The sequence below is a fragment of the Passer montanus genome, unplaced genomic scaffold (assembly GCF_014805655.1).
Source record: "Passer montanus isolate IOZ18808 unplaced genomic scaffold, ASM1480565v1 scaffold9, whole genome shotgun sequence".
Taxonomy (NCBI): domain Eukaryota; kingdom Metazoa; phylum Chordata; class Aves; order Passeriformes; family Passeridae; genus Passer; species Passer montanus.
Genome location: NW_024374367.1, coordinates 8,615,787 through 8,635,262, shown reverse-complemented (window position 1 = coordinate 8,635,262; position 19,476 = coordinate 8,615,787). Strand labels below are relative to the sequence as shown.

The window sequence follows — 19,476 nt, the reverse complement described above, 5'->3', positions numbered from 1 at the left end:
AGCCCATGAGATTTCTGGGCATCCACTGGCACTTGGTGCCGAGCTGGGTGTGCAGCTCTGGTGGCTCTCCAGCTCAGACCTCACTAACACAGACTGGCATTGACCTGCTCAGGCAGCACCTCAGCCTGCCCAAATGTAAACCTGCATGAACATCAGGTTGCAAAGAGATTCAGGGACAGGCTTCTTCCAATCTGCCATCCCTCACCCTCCCTTCAGGAGATCCAGACCCACTCGCTGAATTACAAACAGCAGCCAAGAAGCACAAGGCCAAGCACTTCTGACTCCAGCAGAAGGAAATGTAAGAACAAATGGAAAAATCCCACAGAGCACTTCAGAAGGATGTACTGCCTCCCAACCACTCATGACCCTGAGTCACTGTGGGATGTGATACTGTGCAGTACAGACCAGAAAATGGCACATCCACAGGACACCCTGTCACTCTGGGAGTGGGATGGAGCCATGTGGCATCTTTAATCCACCACAGTGATCCCGAACACACCGTCCTCTGCCCGTGAGCCACTCACTGCATTGCAGCTGGCTGCTCCCATTGACTGCTGCTGGGCTCGGTTCAACAAACTCAGCTCCAGGCTTAAAATTATCGTTACCCAAAACTACATCCCATGCCCCAACATTTGCTTAACTTCCCGTGTTAAAGCAAGCTTTCTGCAATGTGAACCACAAGCATTCCACCTCGTTCCCTGACGAAGCAGTTTCCAGCGTGGGTCCACACCGGCAGCAGGGCCCATCGATGAGCCTGGGCACGGGGATTGATCCTCTGCTGGATTCCTCTCCCGTCAGGCTCACCCAGCTGCAGCCAGGGTCAGCGGGTGTGAGGGATGTGAGCTCCCATCGCCTGCCCGGCAGTCCCGGCAGGGACAGGCTCAGGACGGCCGGAGGTGAGGGAGCACATCCCCGTGTCGGGCTCCCTCGGGCACACAGCCCAGCAGCCCGGCCCTGCACCCCGACTGCGGGAAGGGCTGAGGGCAGTGCCGTGACACAGCTGGGCAAACGCTGACAGCACGGCAAACCCCCAGCGAGGAGCAGCGCCAGCCCCAAGCGTGCTGCTCTCCACCCGGAGCAGGCTACCAAAACAATAAACCAAAATTAAAAACACCGGGAGAAGGGCAGGGTGGCGGAGCTGGAAGTGCAGTCTCCAAGGCGCCAGTGCCCTTAGCGGGATCAGAACAGCCCCGTTAGGAAGCGCAGAGCCCAGAGCGCCGGGGGCTGTGGGATTGTCCTGCCTGCAGAGGTCAGCGCTCCCCGGAACAGCCGCGGCGCCGGCTCCGGGGACAAGGTCCCCGCACAGGGCCCGGCAGCCGCGGCCCAGGCAGGAGGCAGCAGCCGGACGGCCCCGCGGAGGACGCCTGGGACGAGGTACGTGGGGGACTGCGTTTGCACGGAGAGAAAGGAATCGCGTTTTCCTGCCGCAGCCTCACGGAACAGGAAGCGGAGGCCGAGGCGTGCCCGGCCCCCAGCCCCGCGCTCCCGTGAGGGCTCAAGGGCAGCGCCGCGTTACCCCGGCCGTGTGTGCCCAGCGCTGCCCCGAGGCTTTTCTCTCTGCCGCCAGACACCTTGGGCTAAAGGCCTGAATAGCAGAAAAAGCAGGAATTAATAACACATTAGCAGTGGTTTCCAGAGTTTGTATTTCTTAAAGTAATACGATGCTTGTAAAGGCAGCAGCCTCTTCAAGGGAAAAATCTGATTTATTTTCTACTCACCACAGCTTTGTTTTTACTAGTGTCCTGCAACCATTCTCACTAACATGGGGTTAGGGGTTAATGTAAAGCTGAGCCCCAAGGAATGAGGAAGCACAGGCAGAGCCACCAGTGCCTGTGAGTCCTGGGCCAGAAACTCCCATAAACATTAACACATAGCCGTGGGATATTGCAGCATTAACTTCTCATAGAATACTGGGAACTGACTGGGAAAAGAAAAAAATTTTATTTTAAAATATGTCATAAAACCTGCAGTTTGATTTCCTTGAAGTGCCATAAATCTGCACTGCCCATTGCAACGAGGACAGGGTAGTGCCTAAATATTCACGCAACCCTTGTGCAGGTACATCTTGGCCAACCTACCAAAGCCACCCTCGCTGTGCCAACGCCTCCATCAGGCATCCACTGACGGGTGCCAGTGCCAGAGGAGCCCCGTCCCTCTGCAGAGCAGGCTCCAGGATGGCTCTGCTGGAGACCAGCAAGCACTGTCAGGGCTCAGTGCTCGGCAGCGTGAACCCCGACCTGGCCGGCGAGCGGCAGACAGCCTCCTTCTGCGTGGAGAAGCTCACAGCCCTGCTGGATGGTGGCGCAGAGCAGACACGGATACGGAGGGCAGTGGGTGAGTGACCCTTAGACAAGGCCCTGCTGGGGGCTGGGGGCCATGCCTGTGTCCTGCTGCTCTGCTGCTCCTTTGCAGCACAGTGGGGTTTGTGCTGCTGGGCATTTGCTTATCCCCCATCTCTTTAAAAAGTGGGAGTGTGAAGCTGGAGTCTTCTCTTCATGTAAATCAGTACGACTCCTCCGCAGCCACTCCTGCTGTCTGAAGCTTTTCCTCCTCCCTGCTCCCATCCCCTGTCTCTGGCAAGACTGGTTAAACTGGAATACAAGAACTGAGGGTCGAGCATCCATGTGTGAGGGAAATGCGTGCAGGGGCTGGTGCTGCTGTGCAGAAATGCACATCACGTGTGAACCACAGCCAGCTTTCCTCCTTGCCACGTCGGGCTCATCCAGGTGGGAATTTCTTGCGTGGGTTGGCTCAGCCAGGCTGAGCTGCTCTCACTCGTGATGGGTGTGCCAAGAAATGACTGTTGCTCAGAAGAAATAGAGGAAAAAGCTCTCACTGTTGTCTCTGTAACTGCATCCATATTATACACCTACCAAAGGAAAACACCACAGCCACTGGGATTGCCCTCTTCACAGTGCCACTGGAGTTCAGTGTAACCTTCCACATGAATAGACTCAAGGTTTTAAGGCAAAATGGACAAGGAGAGTGTTCAAACTGACACAGAAACAGTGACTCTGAGTTGCTGTGTAACAGTGCAATGGGCTGGTAACATCCCGAGCAGGACACCCAGCAGGCTCCAGCCATAATCCACCCTCTGGCTAATGCAACTCACCACAGCCTGGGCAAAATGCAGCTCACCACAGCCCTTACTGCCCTCACAGCTGTTGGAGGCAGAGGGATCCTTGGCATTTCTGCCAGAAGTCACCTCTCCCACCCTGACCAGGGAGGGTTCCTTACCCTGCAGGGTCACCATTTCCACTGAACAGACCCCTCTCTCAGACCCACTCAGTTCCAATTCTGCTTCCCCAAACCCCAGACTGCTTTTCAAAGTTAGATGTGACAGCCATGGGAGCCAGAACTGGCAAAACAAAACCTGCCTGCAAGCGCCCTAAAAATCACAGCATCAGTATATCCATGAGTCCAGTCCTGCCTGCTCTTCCTGAACATGGCTGGGGGCACTGCCTGCACTTCACCAGCCCCAGGGGAACCAACTGTTCTGTTGTCACATCTAACTTTGCCCTAAAAATCACAGCATCAGTATATCCATGAGTCCAGTCCTGCCTGCTCTTCCTGAACATAGCTGGAGGCACTGCCTGCACTTCCCCAGTCCCAGGAGAACCAACTATTCTGTGTTGCTTTGCAGTGGAAGCTATCGAATCTGACCCTGTATTTAGCAGAGAAAATCAGTATTTCCAGACCCAGAATGAGAGGTACGAAGCAGCAGTGAGGAAGGCTGTTCATCTCCAGAAAAAGATGCATGAAATGGGATGGACTGAGGATGGACCTGAATATAAGTACATTTACAGGTGATTTTTTTTTTTTTTAATGTACAACTAATTTTTTGTTAAAACTTTTGTATGCTAACAAGAATCAGCTTTAGCAAAGGCCAGGAAAGGCCAACAGCTGACAGACTAGGTTTGGATAAAAAATGTGCTGCAGGTTTTTACTTCAGCAGCACACTTGGGAAAAGGGAAAATGCTGCTACATTACTGGGAACTTCTCAGAGAGCAGCACATGGGTACAGTGTGATAGATCACAGCAGTTCACAACCACAACATGAGATTTCCACTTCAACAACCTCCTTACTTTGGTGCAGCTCTCCTACCACCCATTAGACATTTTTAAATGTATAACCAGAAGGGGAAGTGGTGCTGTTTCAATTACATTACTGACTTCTAAATAAATTAAAGATTACATTTTGTGTATCTAGAAAACACATATTTTATTAAAGGGGGGAAAAAAAAGGAGAAAACTCACCTTAGTTTGTAGGCAAATGAGAATAAAGTATTTTCACAGTCCTTTCCTTTAAAAGTTTTCTTAACACTTTGTGTGGGGTTGAGCTCCACATTTCACTTGCTTGCCCCTCCTTTCCCCCTTTGCTCAGTCAGTTCCTGGCCCAGGGCACACTGTCTGCTTGGTGGGGTCACATACCCAGTAGGAAGGTGCAAGTTCAGAGGTGTCACCCTGAAGGGCAGTGCCTGTCCCTTACACAGCACTGCTGACACTCAGAGCCACTTTTTGGCTTTTCATAGACTCATAGCACAGTTAGGGTTGGAAAGGACATTTAAAGGTCTTCTAGTCTAGCCTTCTGCAATGAGCAATGGCATCTTCACCTAGATCAGGTTGCTCAGAGCCCGTTCAGCCTGACCTGGAATGTTTACAGGGAGGGGGCATCCACCAGCTCCCTGGGCAACCTGTGCCACTGTTTCACCATGCTCATTGAAAATGAGTTCTTCATTATGTCTAGTCTGCATCTACCTTCTTTTAGTTTAAAACCATTACCCCTTGCCCTATAGTAACAGGCCCTGCTACATCTACCTTCTTTTAGTTTAAAGCCATTACCCCTTGCCCTATAGTAACAGGCCCTGCTAAAAAGTTGTCCCCATCATATGAAAGATAATTTTTTATGCTGAGCTTTTCACCACTTACAGTGAGCGGAACTAATGAAGGGGGAAATGTGCCATCAAGAGCTCTTGGACCTGATCATTATATTCCCATTAAAAAGCAGCTCTCCACTGCTCTCTCAGAACAAAAAAAAATCCCACCCAGGTGAGCTTTTACCAGGCCCCCTGATGCCAAAAGCTGCAGCAGGACCAGCCCTGTGTTGTCCCATTTGCTGGATTAGGAGCAGAGCTGTCTGGCAGGGCAGCTCTTGCTTTATGGAACTCCAGGTGAGCACCAAGCTCTTATGACAGAACCCTGGCTCCCAGTGCCAGGCACAGTGAATCACTCACACAATTTAAAATCCAGCTTTTCAAATCAGCTAAAGGAATGTTATTTCTGGCCAGGCTGCCAAGGATTCATTAAGTCATTTTCTGTTAATCAAAGCAATTTTCCTTCAACTTCTTTGTTCATATTTCCCCCCCACACTGTTTCAGCATGATTAATTCTCTCTCAGGGCCAGTATAAAAGAAAGGTCAGAGTCATTTGTTAACAACAGAATGTGTCTATGTGAAAGGAGATGCTCTCTAGAGCACTGCAGTAAAGCAATGTGCTAACAGCCACTCAGCTACTGAGAACAGCACAGACACTTGTGCATGTGCCTGTATCTGTGAGGGGATTCTGCCTTGTTCTGAGGAATCCCAAGAAGAGGGATGTAGTTATATTCCTCACGTTTTCTTGTTGTTTCTCACACACACAAAAAAAGCTTAAATAAATTTCTCATTTGCGCCATGGAAATCACTGTACCCAAATTCCCATACACAGTTTCTGGAACAGGGCTTTTTAGGCTGTATGCAGATCATGATGGCAATGGACCTGACCAGATAATAAACCAGGGGTTACTTGGATGTATTTGAATTTTTCCACAAGAAAATAACATCTCAATTCAGGACAAATCTCCATGAACCCTAGTATTGTTCACTGACAGCAAAAGGCAGCAAACAAACAGCAAAAAGTACACAACATACCATGGTATTTCTCCAGAATGGGAATGGGAAAGTTCAGGAGATCCAGGTCCCAGATACCTACATGTGTAATGCAGTCTAATATGCCTCACAGCGAATTGCTAGGGTTTGGGGTTTTTCAAGTAGGGTGCTGTTTTATTCTTTCTTTTTAGTTCAGCCTCAAAATCTGACTAAAATAATCAAGAAACAAAATCCTATGAAGTCAAATAAAAATATAAAATGCTCACAGAGTGTCAGGAGCTTTGGAGCTGGGTTGTGCTTTTAGCTCAGCGTCTGCTACTCAGAACAGATAATTCCTCCAAGACCAAAATGAGCAAGCAACACATATGCAAACTCTGTTAGGAAAGAAGAGACAAAAGCAGCTTGGAAGGGCACTTTTCCTGCAACGCTGTGCTGATGCTGGGTGCTGGGCAAGGTATGACAAGGCAGAAATCAAAAGGCAGCAGGTGGTACTGTCTGGTGACCACTGCAGTGCCACTGCCTCATTCATCACATGCCTGGAACTTCATCCCCTCAAAAACACCCCCTGTGCCTTCTCTGCAGGGCACTGTCAGGAGATGTCGCGTTCCTCCTTCACCGCGTCTTCATGAGAAGTATTTCAGTGCTGGGCTCGGACAAACAGATTGCCAAGTGGATTCCTCTTGCCACCCAGCACAAGCTGATTGGAAGCTATGCCCAGACTGAACTGGGACACGGTAAGGCTGCAGGGAAAACAGCTTTTCTCTGTGACACAAGCCTGCAGCCCAGATTCCCATGGGAATTTGACTCCAGAGTGTCCATCCTTTAGTGGGACGGGGGTGGTTGAGTTCTTGTTCATGGTTCTCATCAGAAGGGTAACCACAAAACCCTGATAATACCCACAGCCAGCTTCCACAGATCCTTTGTTCTCCCCATCCCTGTGATATGCCAGGAAATAGATACATAGATAGATATTTGTTTAATTTCCTTTTTTAAAGGCACTTATCTTCAGGGTTTGGAAACAACAGCAGTCTTTGATACTGCTACTCAGGAGTTTATACTGAACACACCAAAGATCTCTGCCATGAAGTGGTGGCCTGGAGACAGTAAGTACCACACAAAATATCTTGGTTTTTGCCTCCTTCCATTACTCCATCTACCCTGGTTAAGATCTGTGTTTGGGGGCCCAGGTGCTAGCAGAAAACTTCAATAAAAGATACTCACATGGACAAGCAAGTAAGAGAAAGGGGGTTTCCAAGTTCAAAGGCCACAAAGGAGCCACCATCATCTACAAAAACCCCTTGGGTTGCAGGCTGAAGAACTTCACTCAGGAAAGTTCTTGCCTCTGCAAGAATAAATCTTCTCTTCTTTTTAAATACTCAGACAACCAAAAACTGCAGGGAGGTCATCAGCATAAAGGATTCGAGTCATCAGACAGTCTCAGCATAAATGATTCAAGTGTGAAATTCTTTGCTCCCTTCAGGAAGGTATTTCACAGAAAATAACTGAAGTCACTGAAACAGCCACAGCACTTCCCACTCACCATTACATTAGCTCAAACTGTTTATTTTTTTCTCATATTCTGTTACAAAACTGTTAATCCAAGCCTCATAGGCAGCAACAGAGGCAGAATGATGGTGCAACTTCTGAGAGCTAAGAGCAGGCTGATTTGTAGTTTCCAGCACACACTTATGCTGACCCATACCAAAGACCCAACACATTATTAGTACTGACCTCTCTTAACTGTGTTTGTGCTGTACCTTGTCCTAAAGGAATGGGGCTGTTTTTCTTCTCACAGTGGGAAGATCAGCAACCCACACAGTGGTCTTTGCTCAGCTGTACATCCATGGGAAGTGCTATGGCATCCATCCCTTCATCGTGCAGATACGCAGCCTTCAGGACCATTCCCTCTGCCCAGGTAAATAACCCCAGACACTGCAGCACCTGTGCAGGTGCTTTGCCTATTTTGTCCTTAAATGTTTTCTAAAACATTGGGCCCAGGGCGAGTTGTAACTGCCAAAACCAAGCCAAGAGAGATAGCCAAGGTGTAGTTATTAACCCCAACCTTTTGATCTGAAGGGAAATATAGTTTATCTTCAGCTATATCCAGACCAAGCCATTGACATAAGCAGAAGCCTGGGCTGCTCTGAGAACCTGTGCATTAACACCTCAGTTCTGACCCCAGCCAGCACAGATCCATCTGTCAATGGATCATGGAAACTATTACAAGGCATTCGAATGCCCGTTTTACCCCTTGGGCAAGAACACCCATGCTGGGGAAGAAGCAGAGCTGATCATGCCCTTCTTTTGAGGTCCCTATCCTGGCACAAAATGGGAAGTAAGCAGGCTTCAAGTGGAAGTAAGCAGGCTGTGTTTTCTCCTGCTGCAGGCATAACTGCAGGAGACATTGGTCCCAAAATGAATTTTGAGCACATTGACAATGGCTACCTCCTGCTGAAGAACGTGCGCATCCCCAGGGAGAACATGCTGAGCAAGTTTTGTGAGGTATGTGTGGACTCACATCACAAACTTGCTGTCAGACTCTCATTGCACAGCCAGAGAGACAACAGGGACCTGTCTAAATTTGGGACAAAAATCTTCCTTTGAGTGTCAGCAAGTCTCTGAGGTTTTACCAAGGGCAGAAAATACCTGAATCCTAAATGAAAGTCAGCATCAAGAATTCCACATTCAGAAGCTGGGGATTATGGGGCAGGCAGAACCTACCTCTGCCACAAACAGCAAGAGTTTGTCTCTTCAAATGGATGTCTTTCATCCATCAAACATAAAAGCATTGTTTGCATTCAGTGAAGGATTTTTATGTCCATTTTATCCTGTGCATAGCGATTTCACATCCACAGTAGTACTGACTAAGGCAGCATCTGACAGCCTCTCTCTACTCTAGGTTCGACCAGATGGCACCTATGTCAGACAGGGGTCACAGAAGATTAATTATTTCACCATGACGACAGTGCGCATCTCGCTCATTTCAGACGAGGTTCTGACCCCCCTCATGAAGGCTTGCACCATCGCCATCCGCTACTCCGTGGTTCGCCGGCAGTCCAAGCTAAAGCCTGGGTAATGCCGTGCATCCCGTGGGGAGGGGACTGCACACTGTGTTCCCCCACGCCAGTTTGTATTTCTTCTCTTCATCTTATCTTTCAGCCCATCACTGGCTGATTTCCTGGCCCAGACAGGGCATGATAAACATGCTTCGCCATTATTTACATTAACGAGCTTCAGTCAAAGTACAAGAGAATGTTTACAGTTCTTTCCAAGATAAGTTTCATACTTTGAATAGGTCAGTGGCTCACACAGGCCCCTTATTCTTTTATAACTGGCCTTCCCTGTAATCCCATAATTGGGCAGAATCCAGACAAAGTGGACAAGTTGCTGAATTCTTATTCCATAGTGTCCTACTAGTCGATGCGACATTAAAATACCTTCCAACATCCAGAAATCTAATATTCAAACTTTAAGCACTGAATTGTATTCCGTGTTGAATCCCCATTATTTTTAAAGAAATATGTTAATTTGAATGGATCACAAAGATTTCCATTTAAATATCCTTTCAAAAGCAGAAAGATCCTAGTGAAAACATGGTTTTGTTCAAACAGAAACCAAACAGAAGAGCACAGCAGCTGAACTATTGTAATAACCAATTCCATTGACTGAGGTCCTAAATGTACCAACCACAGAAGTGATAAAGAACATCCAAAAACAGCTCAGAAAACTTAAAATAATTCAGACTCAAATATTTTCAGGGAAACATTTCTACACACGGGGCCATAAAGATTCCATTTAAAAATCCAAAGTTTTTCAGGATGCAATGCCACTGCCTTTTCTGAAGCACCTAACAAGTTGCTGTCCTTGAAGGCCTCATTCTCATCCTCTCCTGCAGTCCCTGTTGCCCTCTGTACTGACTGACCACACAGAGCCTTTTCTACACTGTTAGTCTTTTTTTGGTTTTGTTTCTCCAATAGCTCAGCAAGCTGGACAGATTTTCTGCCACACTGTCAGCTCAGTCTTGTTCACACACTACTTCTTGGTAATGAAAAATGCCATTTTCATTCTGCAGCAGGTAAAGTAACAGTAGCTATGCCCATGTCCACACTCTCCCTGCTTCATCAGCTGCCTTCCAACAGGGAACAAGAAGCAAAAATCCTTGACTACCAGACTCAGCAAGAGAAACTGCTGCCCCAGCTGGCAGCAGCCTATGCCTTTCACTTCACCAACGACTACCTGCAGGAGCTATTCAACAGGGGGTACAGAGAGATCCAGAGGAAGAACTTTGACATGCTGCCAGAGGTGAGCTGCAGCAGGATTAACTCATACAGCACTTCTGTTCCCTAAATGTTAAAGTATTTTAGCAAACTGGACAAGCATTCCTCTCAGCACTAGAGAAGTGGAGAAAGAGGAAGCACTAAGAGCTCAAATGACGTGTCCAGATCTGCAACCAGTCAGCAACAGCATTCGCTGTACCACCCCAAACTTTTTGTTTTGGGAACCATTGCAGAGTGAAAAGTCCTTGAAAAGCATGTCCAAAACCTCGTTCCAAGTAGCTGGTGGCACAAAGCATTATTACACAACTTCATCTACAATGCGCATGCGCGTACATCTGAGCCAAAACCAAAGATGTGACTTTTTAAACAGAACAGAATATTTTGCAATTAGGTGCTTGAAATGAAAACACACTCTGAACAAAGGTGGCCAAAGCCAGAACTGGCTGGAAGAAACCCAGAAATGCATAAACTGACTACAGTGTGCCCAGCAGGAGCATGTGCAGCATCCTAGAGAGACACCAAAGGTCAGGCTCAGGGAACTAGGTGCTACCAGCATTCCAAGGGGAACTTGACAGGGATTTCATGCCCAGATATTGCACAAAATTTTAAAAAATGAACTTATTCTGAGGATTCCACTGGTAATACTCTGCTTTTTTTCTCTCTTTTTTAACAGCTCCATGCATTATCTTCAGGTTTTAAAGCCGTGATCACTCAGCACTGCACGGCAGGAGTGGAGATCTGTCTCCGGGCCTGTGGGGGCCATGGCTACTCCCTGCTGAGTGGACTGCCTTCCTTGTATACCAAAATACTTGCCTCTTGTATTTATGAAGGGGAAAACACCATTTTGCTCCTGCAAACTGCCAGGTAACAATTCAAATGTGTTCATCTAAAAGCCTGCCCCCCTCATTTATTCAATCTTTACCACTTCTCCAAAACCAGTAAAACCAGCTACTCCTTTCTCACAGCAACATCTAAAAATACAGCTCAGGATATAAACTATTCATGCCTTCAGTCTAAGCATGGAAGTGTGTGGGAACTGGATTATCTCTTCTATTTTTGGTTTGGGGACTTATGCAGGTGCTGTTCTGCATAACCTCATTTTCCTCTTTGCCTGGTAGCACACAGCAAAGGTGTTGCTGTGAAAGTTTTGTGGTTAATTTTTTAAGCAACCAATGTGACAATGGTGCCATGTAATGCAATATTGGTAAAGTGGGGTTGATTCAGAGGAAGCAAAGTTGTTGGATACTGAAAGTGGATGAGTCATGCTCCAAGAACATCGCTTTCCTCCAAATGCAGACTCGTGATTATCAAGAGTAGATGAAATACAGGATAAAGAAACTACAGCTGCTTGAACTTTTAATAATGTTTGTTTTTACTAGAAGGAGAACACCAGGGCACTTCCAAGGGTCAGAGCACCACATAGCTCCATGCTAGCATGCAGACATTTCTGCACTCATTACTGCTTTTTGCAAGATCTACAGCAAAGTCAAGAGAAATGCTGTACCCTTTTAATTCCAGACCTGGTCAGTGTAGCTCATAGCAGAAGTACCAAAAAACTAAGGGAGTGGGAAGTGCTCCTTGTGAACTCTCTCCAAGGGTCTCATGTGTTGACATAATGTGACTGTGTTGGGGATCCCAGAGGGTAAGACCAAATCACTGTTAAAGCTCCAGAGCACTGAGACTCAGGTTGCAAAGTTGATAATGTATCTAATCACTACACTGCTGAGACTGCTAATAGCCACAGCAAGTTTCTGCTGAAAAAATTATCATTATGGATTGTTGTAGTATTAATTAAGGCAGACAGGCCCCCCATGAGACCCACCAGATCAAGTTATTGTGATAACATACAAAACAAAAGGTCATTACTTGTTCAAGTCCATTCTGGGCCACTGATGGGATGGGTCACACCTTGCTGCTCCTCACCTGAGCCCACTTTACTTTCTGCATGTCTGTTTGCTGCAAGGAGATCACCACCATACCCTGCTCTGACTGTTACCCTCTTCCCAGGTTCCTGATTAAGTGCTTCATGGCAGCCAGTGTTGGCCAGCCTGTGCCACCATCTGTCACTTATCTGGCTGCAGTGAAACATGGGAAGTGTCCAGCCAAGAACAAGTTGGATTTTCTCAGGCCAGATATTTACACTGAGGCCTATCAACACGTGGCATTCAGGTCAGTACAGAGGATGGGAGACAGAATTTCTCTCTTTGACATCAGAAATGTGTTAAGAGCTCAGCTTCTTCCTTGCTTTAAAGGGAGGTAAAATAAAATAAGTTAAACTAGGCTTGGTACCATCTGTTCCTGAAAAAGAAAAGGAAGGCTACACAGGATTAACAGCCATGTCAGATGTTCAGTATGAAGCGTTCACACTCAGAAGTTTTTAAGCCATTTGCTACCAAACAACTACATTTCACAGCATTGGTGGCACAATTAAAATAAATCCCAGACCACATCACTGAGTTGCCATCCAGTAAAATCTTTATTAGACCCTGAGCAATTCTATTAGAATCTTAAAATTTCACATACCTGAGAAAGTGATGTTTGTTTTCAGTTTACACCACAGCAAGAACAGAGCCTCTCATTCTGTCTGTAGCCTTTCAACTACACACATTCAGCAACTCAACATAAATAAAAATTATATAATGAGTAGTATCAGAATTGTGTACACAGTTATGGGCTGTATAGGTGCCACCTCTGAAAATCAGGTGAAAAGACAACTCTGCTGTCATTGAAACCAGTGTAAAAACAGTCACTCTTCAAAAAGCTTCCTCAGTGGGAACAGGATTTGAATCCCTGTGTAGAAAAGGAGAAACATAATGTGACAGCAGTCCAGTATTACTGTTTGTTTTGCAAACTCTCCTTACACACACACAGCCCAGGAAAAGCTCAGCCAAACCCCTGGTAAACTACCTTGGAAGCTGAGAAGGCAGAAATCCTTCAGGACCAGTGTGGTCTGGGTTCTTCTCACAATTTATACTTAGATTTTGCATAATCTAAGTTCACTCATACTGAGTGTAGATAACTCCAGATGTCAGAAATTCCAGTTTGCACTTCAGTCACACATAACTCCTGAGTGCAAATTCATGCATGTGGGATGCACATACAAGATGCTTTGTGCTTTTCAATTCTCCAGGCTCACAAGCAGCACAGCAGCAAAACTACAGGACTTGATCCAGTCTGGAGTCAAAAAGCATGATGCGTGGAACCAGTGCACAGTGCAGCTGGTGCAGGCTGCAAAGGTTAGCAAAATTTATCTGCTTATCTGATGTTTGTCTTATGAAACAATATGCAACAGAAATGGCATGATTAGCTTAAAGCCTCAGTGCTGTTTATTGTTTCCTGTTGGCATCTAAGAGACACCACAAACCATCACTGTGGGCTGCATGGTGGAAAAGTTGTATTAAGAAGCAATCCCTTATCTGAAAAATGTGCTGTCTGTATAGGCCAGGTAGAAAAAGACCAGGAGAAATGAAAGGGAGAAAAAATACATTCACAGTTGTGCTGCCACTACTGGCGCTGGAAGACCTCCCATATCCTGCAACAAAACTCCACCATCTCCAGCCAACACTCATCTTTTTATAAGAATCCAGCGTTTCTGGTGCCCAGAGGATTCTTCCTAAAACCACTCCACTGAAAGCTGGTGGAGTCACAGCAAAGGATGAAACATGCCTGGTACTTCTTCCATCTGCTGGAAAGATAACTGCAGGGAAAAGAGTGAAAACCAGTGATAAGTGCAATGTTAACTACTGCTGAAAGATAAATCAAATTTATGAGAGATGCTTTCAGCTGAAGTAGCATTGGGACAGCAGCATTTGTTCCCTAAAACAAGGGTGAATTAGTACAGAATTAAGCAGAAAAGGGGGGAGAAAAGCCCTAAATATTAATGAAAACTAAATCTGTTGATAGTGCTGTATCTCCAAAAACCAAAATTCTTTTAATATGCAATTAAGTGCAATTCCACTACAGTTATGGTGAAGGCTTCCTTTCCTTTCCTTTCCTTTCCTTTCCTTTCCTTTCCTTTCCTTTCCTTTCCTTTTTCATTTTCTTTTTCCTTTCCTTCCCTTTCCTGTCAGATCCACAATTTATTTTAACATCATTAACTATTTCTGAAGAGCCTAACATAAGCAGAGGGCTGGCTGTGGTATCATCAGTGCTGCTACTAGACTCTTCAGAAAATAAGATCCATGCCCCCAAAATCTCTTAAGTGTTTCAGGGAGAGGAAAAGTCATCCAAACCCCTTGAATTTTCCCCATACTATTAAAATTTTGATATGTTGCTGCCTTCTTGGAGCAATTCTGTATTTACTTCTTATTCCATACCTTCCCTGGAGATTCACCCACACGTCTGGCATGGCAGCTCCATGGACTGACACCTGCCAGCTCTCAGCTGAGTGGCTCAGACACTGGGCAGACTCCACACAGGTGAATTGCTTGAGTGGCCACTCAGGGCCACTCAGCTTCTCAGGCAGGTTCTGCAGTCCTCAGTGGCCTCCACCTCTGCTGCTTCACCGTGGCAGCAGGAAGAGCTGCAGTGCAGGTGTGCCATGCTTACACCTGCAGCTGGAAGGGAACTGTGCAGTGGGGGAGTGAACCCACACAGATCCCAGCACCACCAACCACCCCCAGCAGTGTCAACATAGCAAGAGTCAGCTTAATTCAGCTCCTCTGCACCTCTGCTAATATTTCTGTCATTTCTGGGTCAGACATTCTACTGGTGTGTGGCCCCAAAATTACCAGTTCACTTAAAACCACAAAAGTGGGAGGTAAATTTGGTTGTTTATCTCTGACAATGGTGTTTCCAGAGCTGAAGCCTTGTGGACACTGATCCCAAAGCACCATGGGCCAAGGCCTTCAACAGAAGTTTTCTCCTGTTGATGTACAACCAACATACATCACAAGCACATTCCAATGTTTTCCTTCACAGAAACTCTTTGGGATATTGATCAGAACTATTTAGAATAAGTACCAGCATGATTTCTGAAGCAGTTTTCTGGGGTTTACAAATACCATGGTGTTGACTGTTTGCACATTCTGTCTTCTGCTGTAGCTGTAAGCCATGAATGCAAAAGGCCTGGTCACCCAGCAAACAAAGGATACAGACTGGAGAAGTGCCAGGGAAATGAAAAGGTTTTATATTCTTTGCAAGAACATTTGAGTCATTTGGCCTACTAAAGTGTTTGAGGTGCATTCACTGTTGATTGCATTTGTTTTCCAGGCTCACTGCCACTACATTGCAGTGAAAAACTTTGTAGAAACTGTGGAAAAACTCGAGACCAAGGCTGGCATCCAGAAGATTATGAAACAGCTCTGTGACCTCTTTGCACTACACGGGATCTTCTCCAATACAGGAGCCTTCCTGCATGATGGCTACACATCTGCAGCTCAGATGGACATGGTCACAGCATCCTACCTGGACCTCCTGGCTGTCATTCGGTGAGCTGCTTTGGCAGGACACACACAGCTATCCAGTTTATCCCTGTGCTAGATAGAAAAGGGTGCTGCTGTACCTATGGCAACATCTCCACAGTCAATTCACCTCATTCAGTTTTTATTTCCAGTGCCTGGCAGTACTAGAAATTGATTGAAATGTCTACTCATAGCTTGTTTTCATGGCAAAACAAACTCAAGTGTCCAGCTCCTCTGCAATCTCTTAAAGTTTTGTAACATGAAGTCTTAAATTATAAATGAAGAAGTCATGAACACTTTCTACCATCTGCAGTAGAGTGAAAGCAGGGAAATATGTAGTCAGAGCACACTGGCAGGAGGCAGCCACAGCAACCCATCACACATTGCAAAGTCTGCTTAAGCCACAGCTAATACAGCCTACTCTGTTGCCATGGCTGAGCTGCAACTGGTACCCAAACAATCCTGCCTACAGCTACTTCAGATGCATCTGCTCTACACCATTTATTACCAGCTCTGAGTTCTGAGTTAAGGTTTTCACTTACCACAACACTCACTGAGGCTTTTTGACAAAGGGTTCAGCTTTCACTACTCTGTGCTGTTTGTTTAGAACATAGTAACTTATGGTGCAGAGGAGTTGCTACTGTAGCTAAAATTCCACCTAAGCCACCTGGAGAGAAACAAGAACACACTATAAGCAAGGGCTGAACAGGGCTGAGCCAAACAGCATGGGTTTTCAGAACTGATAACAGAATCTGAATTAAGTGATAAGCCTAACATAACATTTTCAAAAGCCTAGCATGTTGTCTTTGGAATTCATTGCAGTTTCTGTGTTAGTCCATGCCTTGTTAACAGGATTCAAGAATGCAGTATTTACATATTTACAGTTAGTAGAAAGGATATAACCACTTCCTGGTCTGTAGCAAAAACACAGCCTCTCCCAAACCCTCAGACAGCTCTTCTCCAAAAGGAACTGGAAGATAGAAATGCCCACATTTGAGCAAACCACTTTTCATCCTGGTACCTCAGGTGTGAGGTACAGCCAGCACAACTTCCTACCCCCAACATGATGGAAGGATGAGGAAAAAGAAACCACCTCCTGCTTAGGAGATGCTGCCTGTGCTGTGGCTCTCCATGCTGTCACATTGGCCCCTGGGCTAGATGGGCCCTTGGATGGGTCAGGATTGTTTTGCTCCTACAGATATGAACAGAATAGAAGAGCTCAACACCTCATGATGAGATAATGGAAGTACTGAAAGGCAGATGAAGGTTGAAGATCAGCAAAGCAACTTCACATCAATCTAGTAGGAACCTTATTCCATTTTAGAAAAATAAAAGAAAGACAAAAATCAAAAGAACAAACTTGGCAGACACTACTGAGAAAAAATCTGACATGAATCCTGAATTTGGGATGGAGCCAGGGTGAAGACCCTGCAAACACCCCCTCAGCAGCACAGACAACTCAGGGCATTAGTAGAACATCACAGAATCACAAAATTATCAGGGTTGAAAGGGACCTCTGGAGATCATCTAGTCCAATCTCCCTGCCAAGGCAGGGTCACCTAGACATGTCTCTGAGGAATCAGAACAAGCAGGATTTCCTGCCCCCAGTAAAGATAAGGAAGAAAACTGGCATGAGTTTTCCAGGAGAAACCTGGAAACTGCCATGTTTATTTTCCCATCTTGCAAAGCAGTACCCTCTCAGTAACAGGAATGTCACTGCTGTGCTCTGTAGGAAGGATGCTGTGCCACTGGTGGATGCTTTTGACTTCACAGACCAGAGCCTGAACTCTGCTCTGGGCAGCTACGACGGGCAGGTTTACCAGCGGCTCTACGAGTGGGCTCAGAAGTCACCCACCAACCAGGTAGGGATGAACTACAGCTGGGCAGCCTCCAAGCAGCCAGGGCAGAAACTGCTTCTCTTCTAACAAAAGCAATACAAACAAGAGACAAGAGCTTTTAATTCCTCTTTGTATCACATTGTACAGAATAAGTTAAATAAAAGGCTGTTTACATATTATGGAACAGCACTAAATGCAGGGTATTTTCTATACACTAATGCTTCTACTAGTGCAAAACTTGGACTTTTAAATATGTTTAACCAGAAAGAGTGTAAGTGTTAAACAAGGCAATTTGATCCTTCACGATCTTTAGAGCTTTGCTTTCTCAATTCATCCATACTGTGGAGCAATGTAAAAATTTTTTGTGATGTAAATATGTATTGCTGTGTTTGAAAACTCATGTGGCCTTGAGTGAGATTTTTACTGTGGTAATCGGTATCCCTTTGAAATTCCACAGTTGAACACAAAATTTGCCTTCAGCAAACATTCAATTCCAAGCATATTTTCTGAGGTTAAATAGTATGCTGTCCCCTTTGGGATGAGTGTGGTGTGCTGGTTATGAAGGACAGCACATATGATAGGGAAAAAAAGTTCTTGCACATAGTTGAGATAGCTGCTGGTTTGTTGGTTGCTTTTTTTTTATTTTTAAGTAGTGCAGCTTTATGTATTTCAGAGATTGTTCTTAAGGAAAAAAAATAGCCTTTCCCTTCTTAATTGCCATTAATTCCCTTCCACATTCTCTTTCTGAACAGATGAGCCCAGCCTACGAGAGGTATTTGAAGCCACTTCTGCACAACACACTATCAAAATTATGAAGAACATGTTCAAACTGAAGGGCACACATTTCCTCCTGTTCTTTGTGCACAGTACATTTATGAAGCATCAGTAATGACTAATCAGAATTAATAATCAGTTGCTTACTTGCAGTTACAACAAGTATGAAAGATTCTCAGCCAGCCATCTGCAATTAGACAGATGCCAACAGCGCTGAGTGGTACCTGCTGCTGTGAGACAATCTAGTCAGGAATGGTCCAGGGTTCACTGTCTTCTATCCTGAAGCGTCTTGACAGCATCAAAACTCTCTCATTTTACCTTCTTATTCTCTTTCTAAATCCGCTATATGATGATTGAGGAAAAAAACAAACACCACCACACTGTGAACCCTCTCTCAGTATGTTGTAACTATATAGTGCCTTCAAAAAACCCAAACCAACCAACTTTCCTGAAAAATCCATGGTGAAATCATGATCCTTTGTTTTTAGGAACAAGTTGTTCTCTTCAATCAGAAACTATATTAGAATGTGCATCTGTTTTGACAATTAAAATAGCTCTTGATTTGCTCAGTACTGGAATATTCCTGCCTAATGAAGATGCAGACAAAGCTGATGCCAACTCCAGTCTGCAGAATTTACCTTCCCATTAATAGAGCTGCTCATTTCTATAAATCTTGAGCTCCAATAAAATGCATTATTTGGAATACTGCTTCTCTAATTATTATACTTCATAATTATGGAAAGGGCAAGCTGATCCAGGCCAGTCATTAATTTGCTCATAAATTAAGTGTTGCAAAGAACATCTTGTGATTATAATTCAATGCCAGTTAACACAAATATTTCTTACCACGTGTTGCAAGAAAGAAACAACTTTTCCTGAGCTTCTTCAGTTCTGCTTCTCTTCCCTCCTTGATAGCAAGACTAAAGCTCTCATTGCTGCCTCTTATTACATAAGTCAAAAACCTGCAATGTATGAACAGGAAGAGACAAAATATGACAGAGAAATACCCCCAAGGCAGCGTTTAGAGCCAGATATGGGATGGAAAGCTCCCACCTGCTTGGGACGAGAACTTCATGGGAGAACAGGATCCACTCCATGAAACAGATGCCAACTCCCTTACTCCTGCTGCAACCAAGTTAGATCATAACCACCAATTCTGTTAATAACTATGACAAAAAAACCAGGACAAGTAGAAATGTCTGTATGAAATTGAGTAAAGCCACAGAATTTGACTCGAAAATTGAACTCGAACATAGAAAAAGCATTCTGCAGTTAGAATTATATATATAAAGTCACTACATAAAGTGCTGACAAACCA

At 45.3% G+C, this 19,476-nt stretch overlaps 1 protein-coding gene across 1 annotated transcript; it reads left to right on the top strand.

The window, feature by feature from the left end:
* Window positions 1-1,151: 1,151 nt before the first annotated feature.
* Window positions 1,152-19,103, top strand: ACOX2 (acyl-CoA oxidase 2). The gene is made up of 15 exons (XM_039734399.1): window positions 1,152-1,374; window positions 2,059-2,334; window positions 3,644-3,806; window positions 6,450-6,601; window positions 6,863-6,970; window positions 7,663-7,782; window positions 8,254-8,369; window positions 8,767-8,939; window positions 10,007-10,169; window positions 10,818-11,008; window positions 12,152-12,313; window positions 13,275-13,380; window positions 15,356-15,573; window positions 17,279-17,408; window positions 18,137-19,103. The coding sequence occupies exons 2-15, from the start codon at window positions 2,175-2,177 to the stop codon at window positions 18,197-18,199; spliced, it is 2,025 nt and encodes a 674-aa protein (XP_039590333.1). The 5' UTR covers window positions 1,152-1,374; window positions 2,059-2,174; the 3' UTR covers window positions 18,200-19,103.
* Window positions 19,104-19,476: the final 373 nt, after the last annotated feature.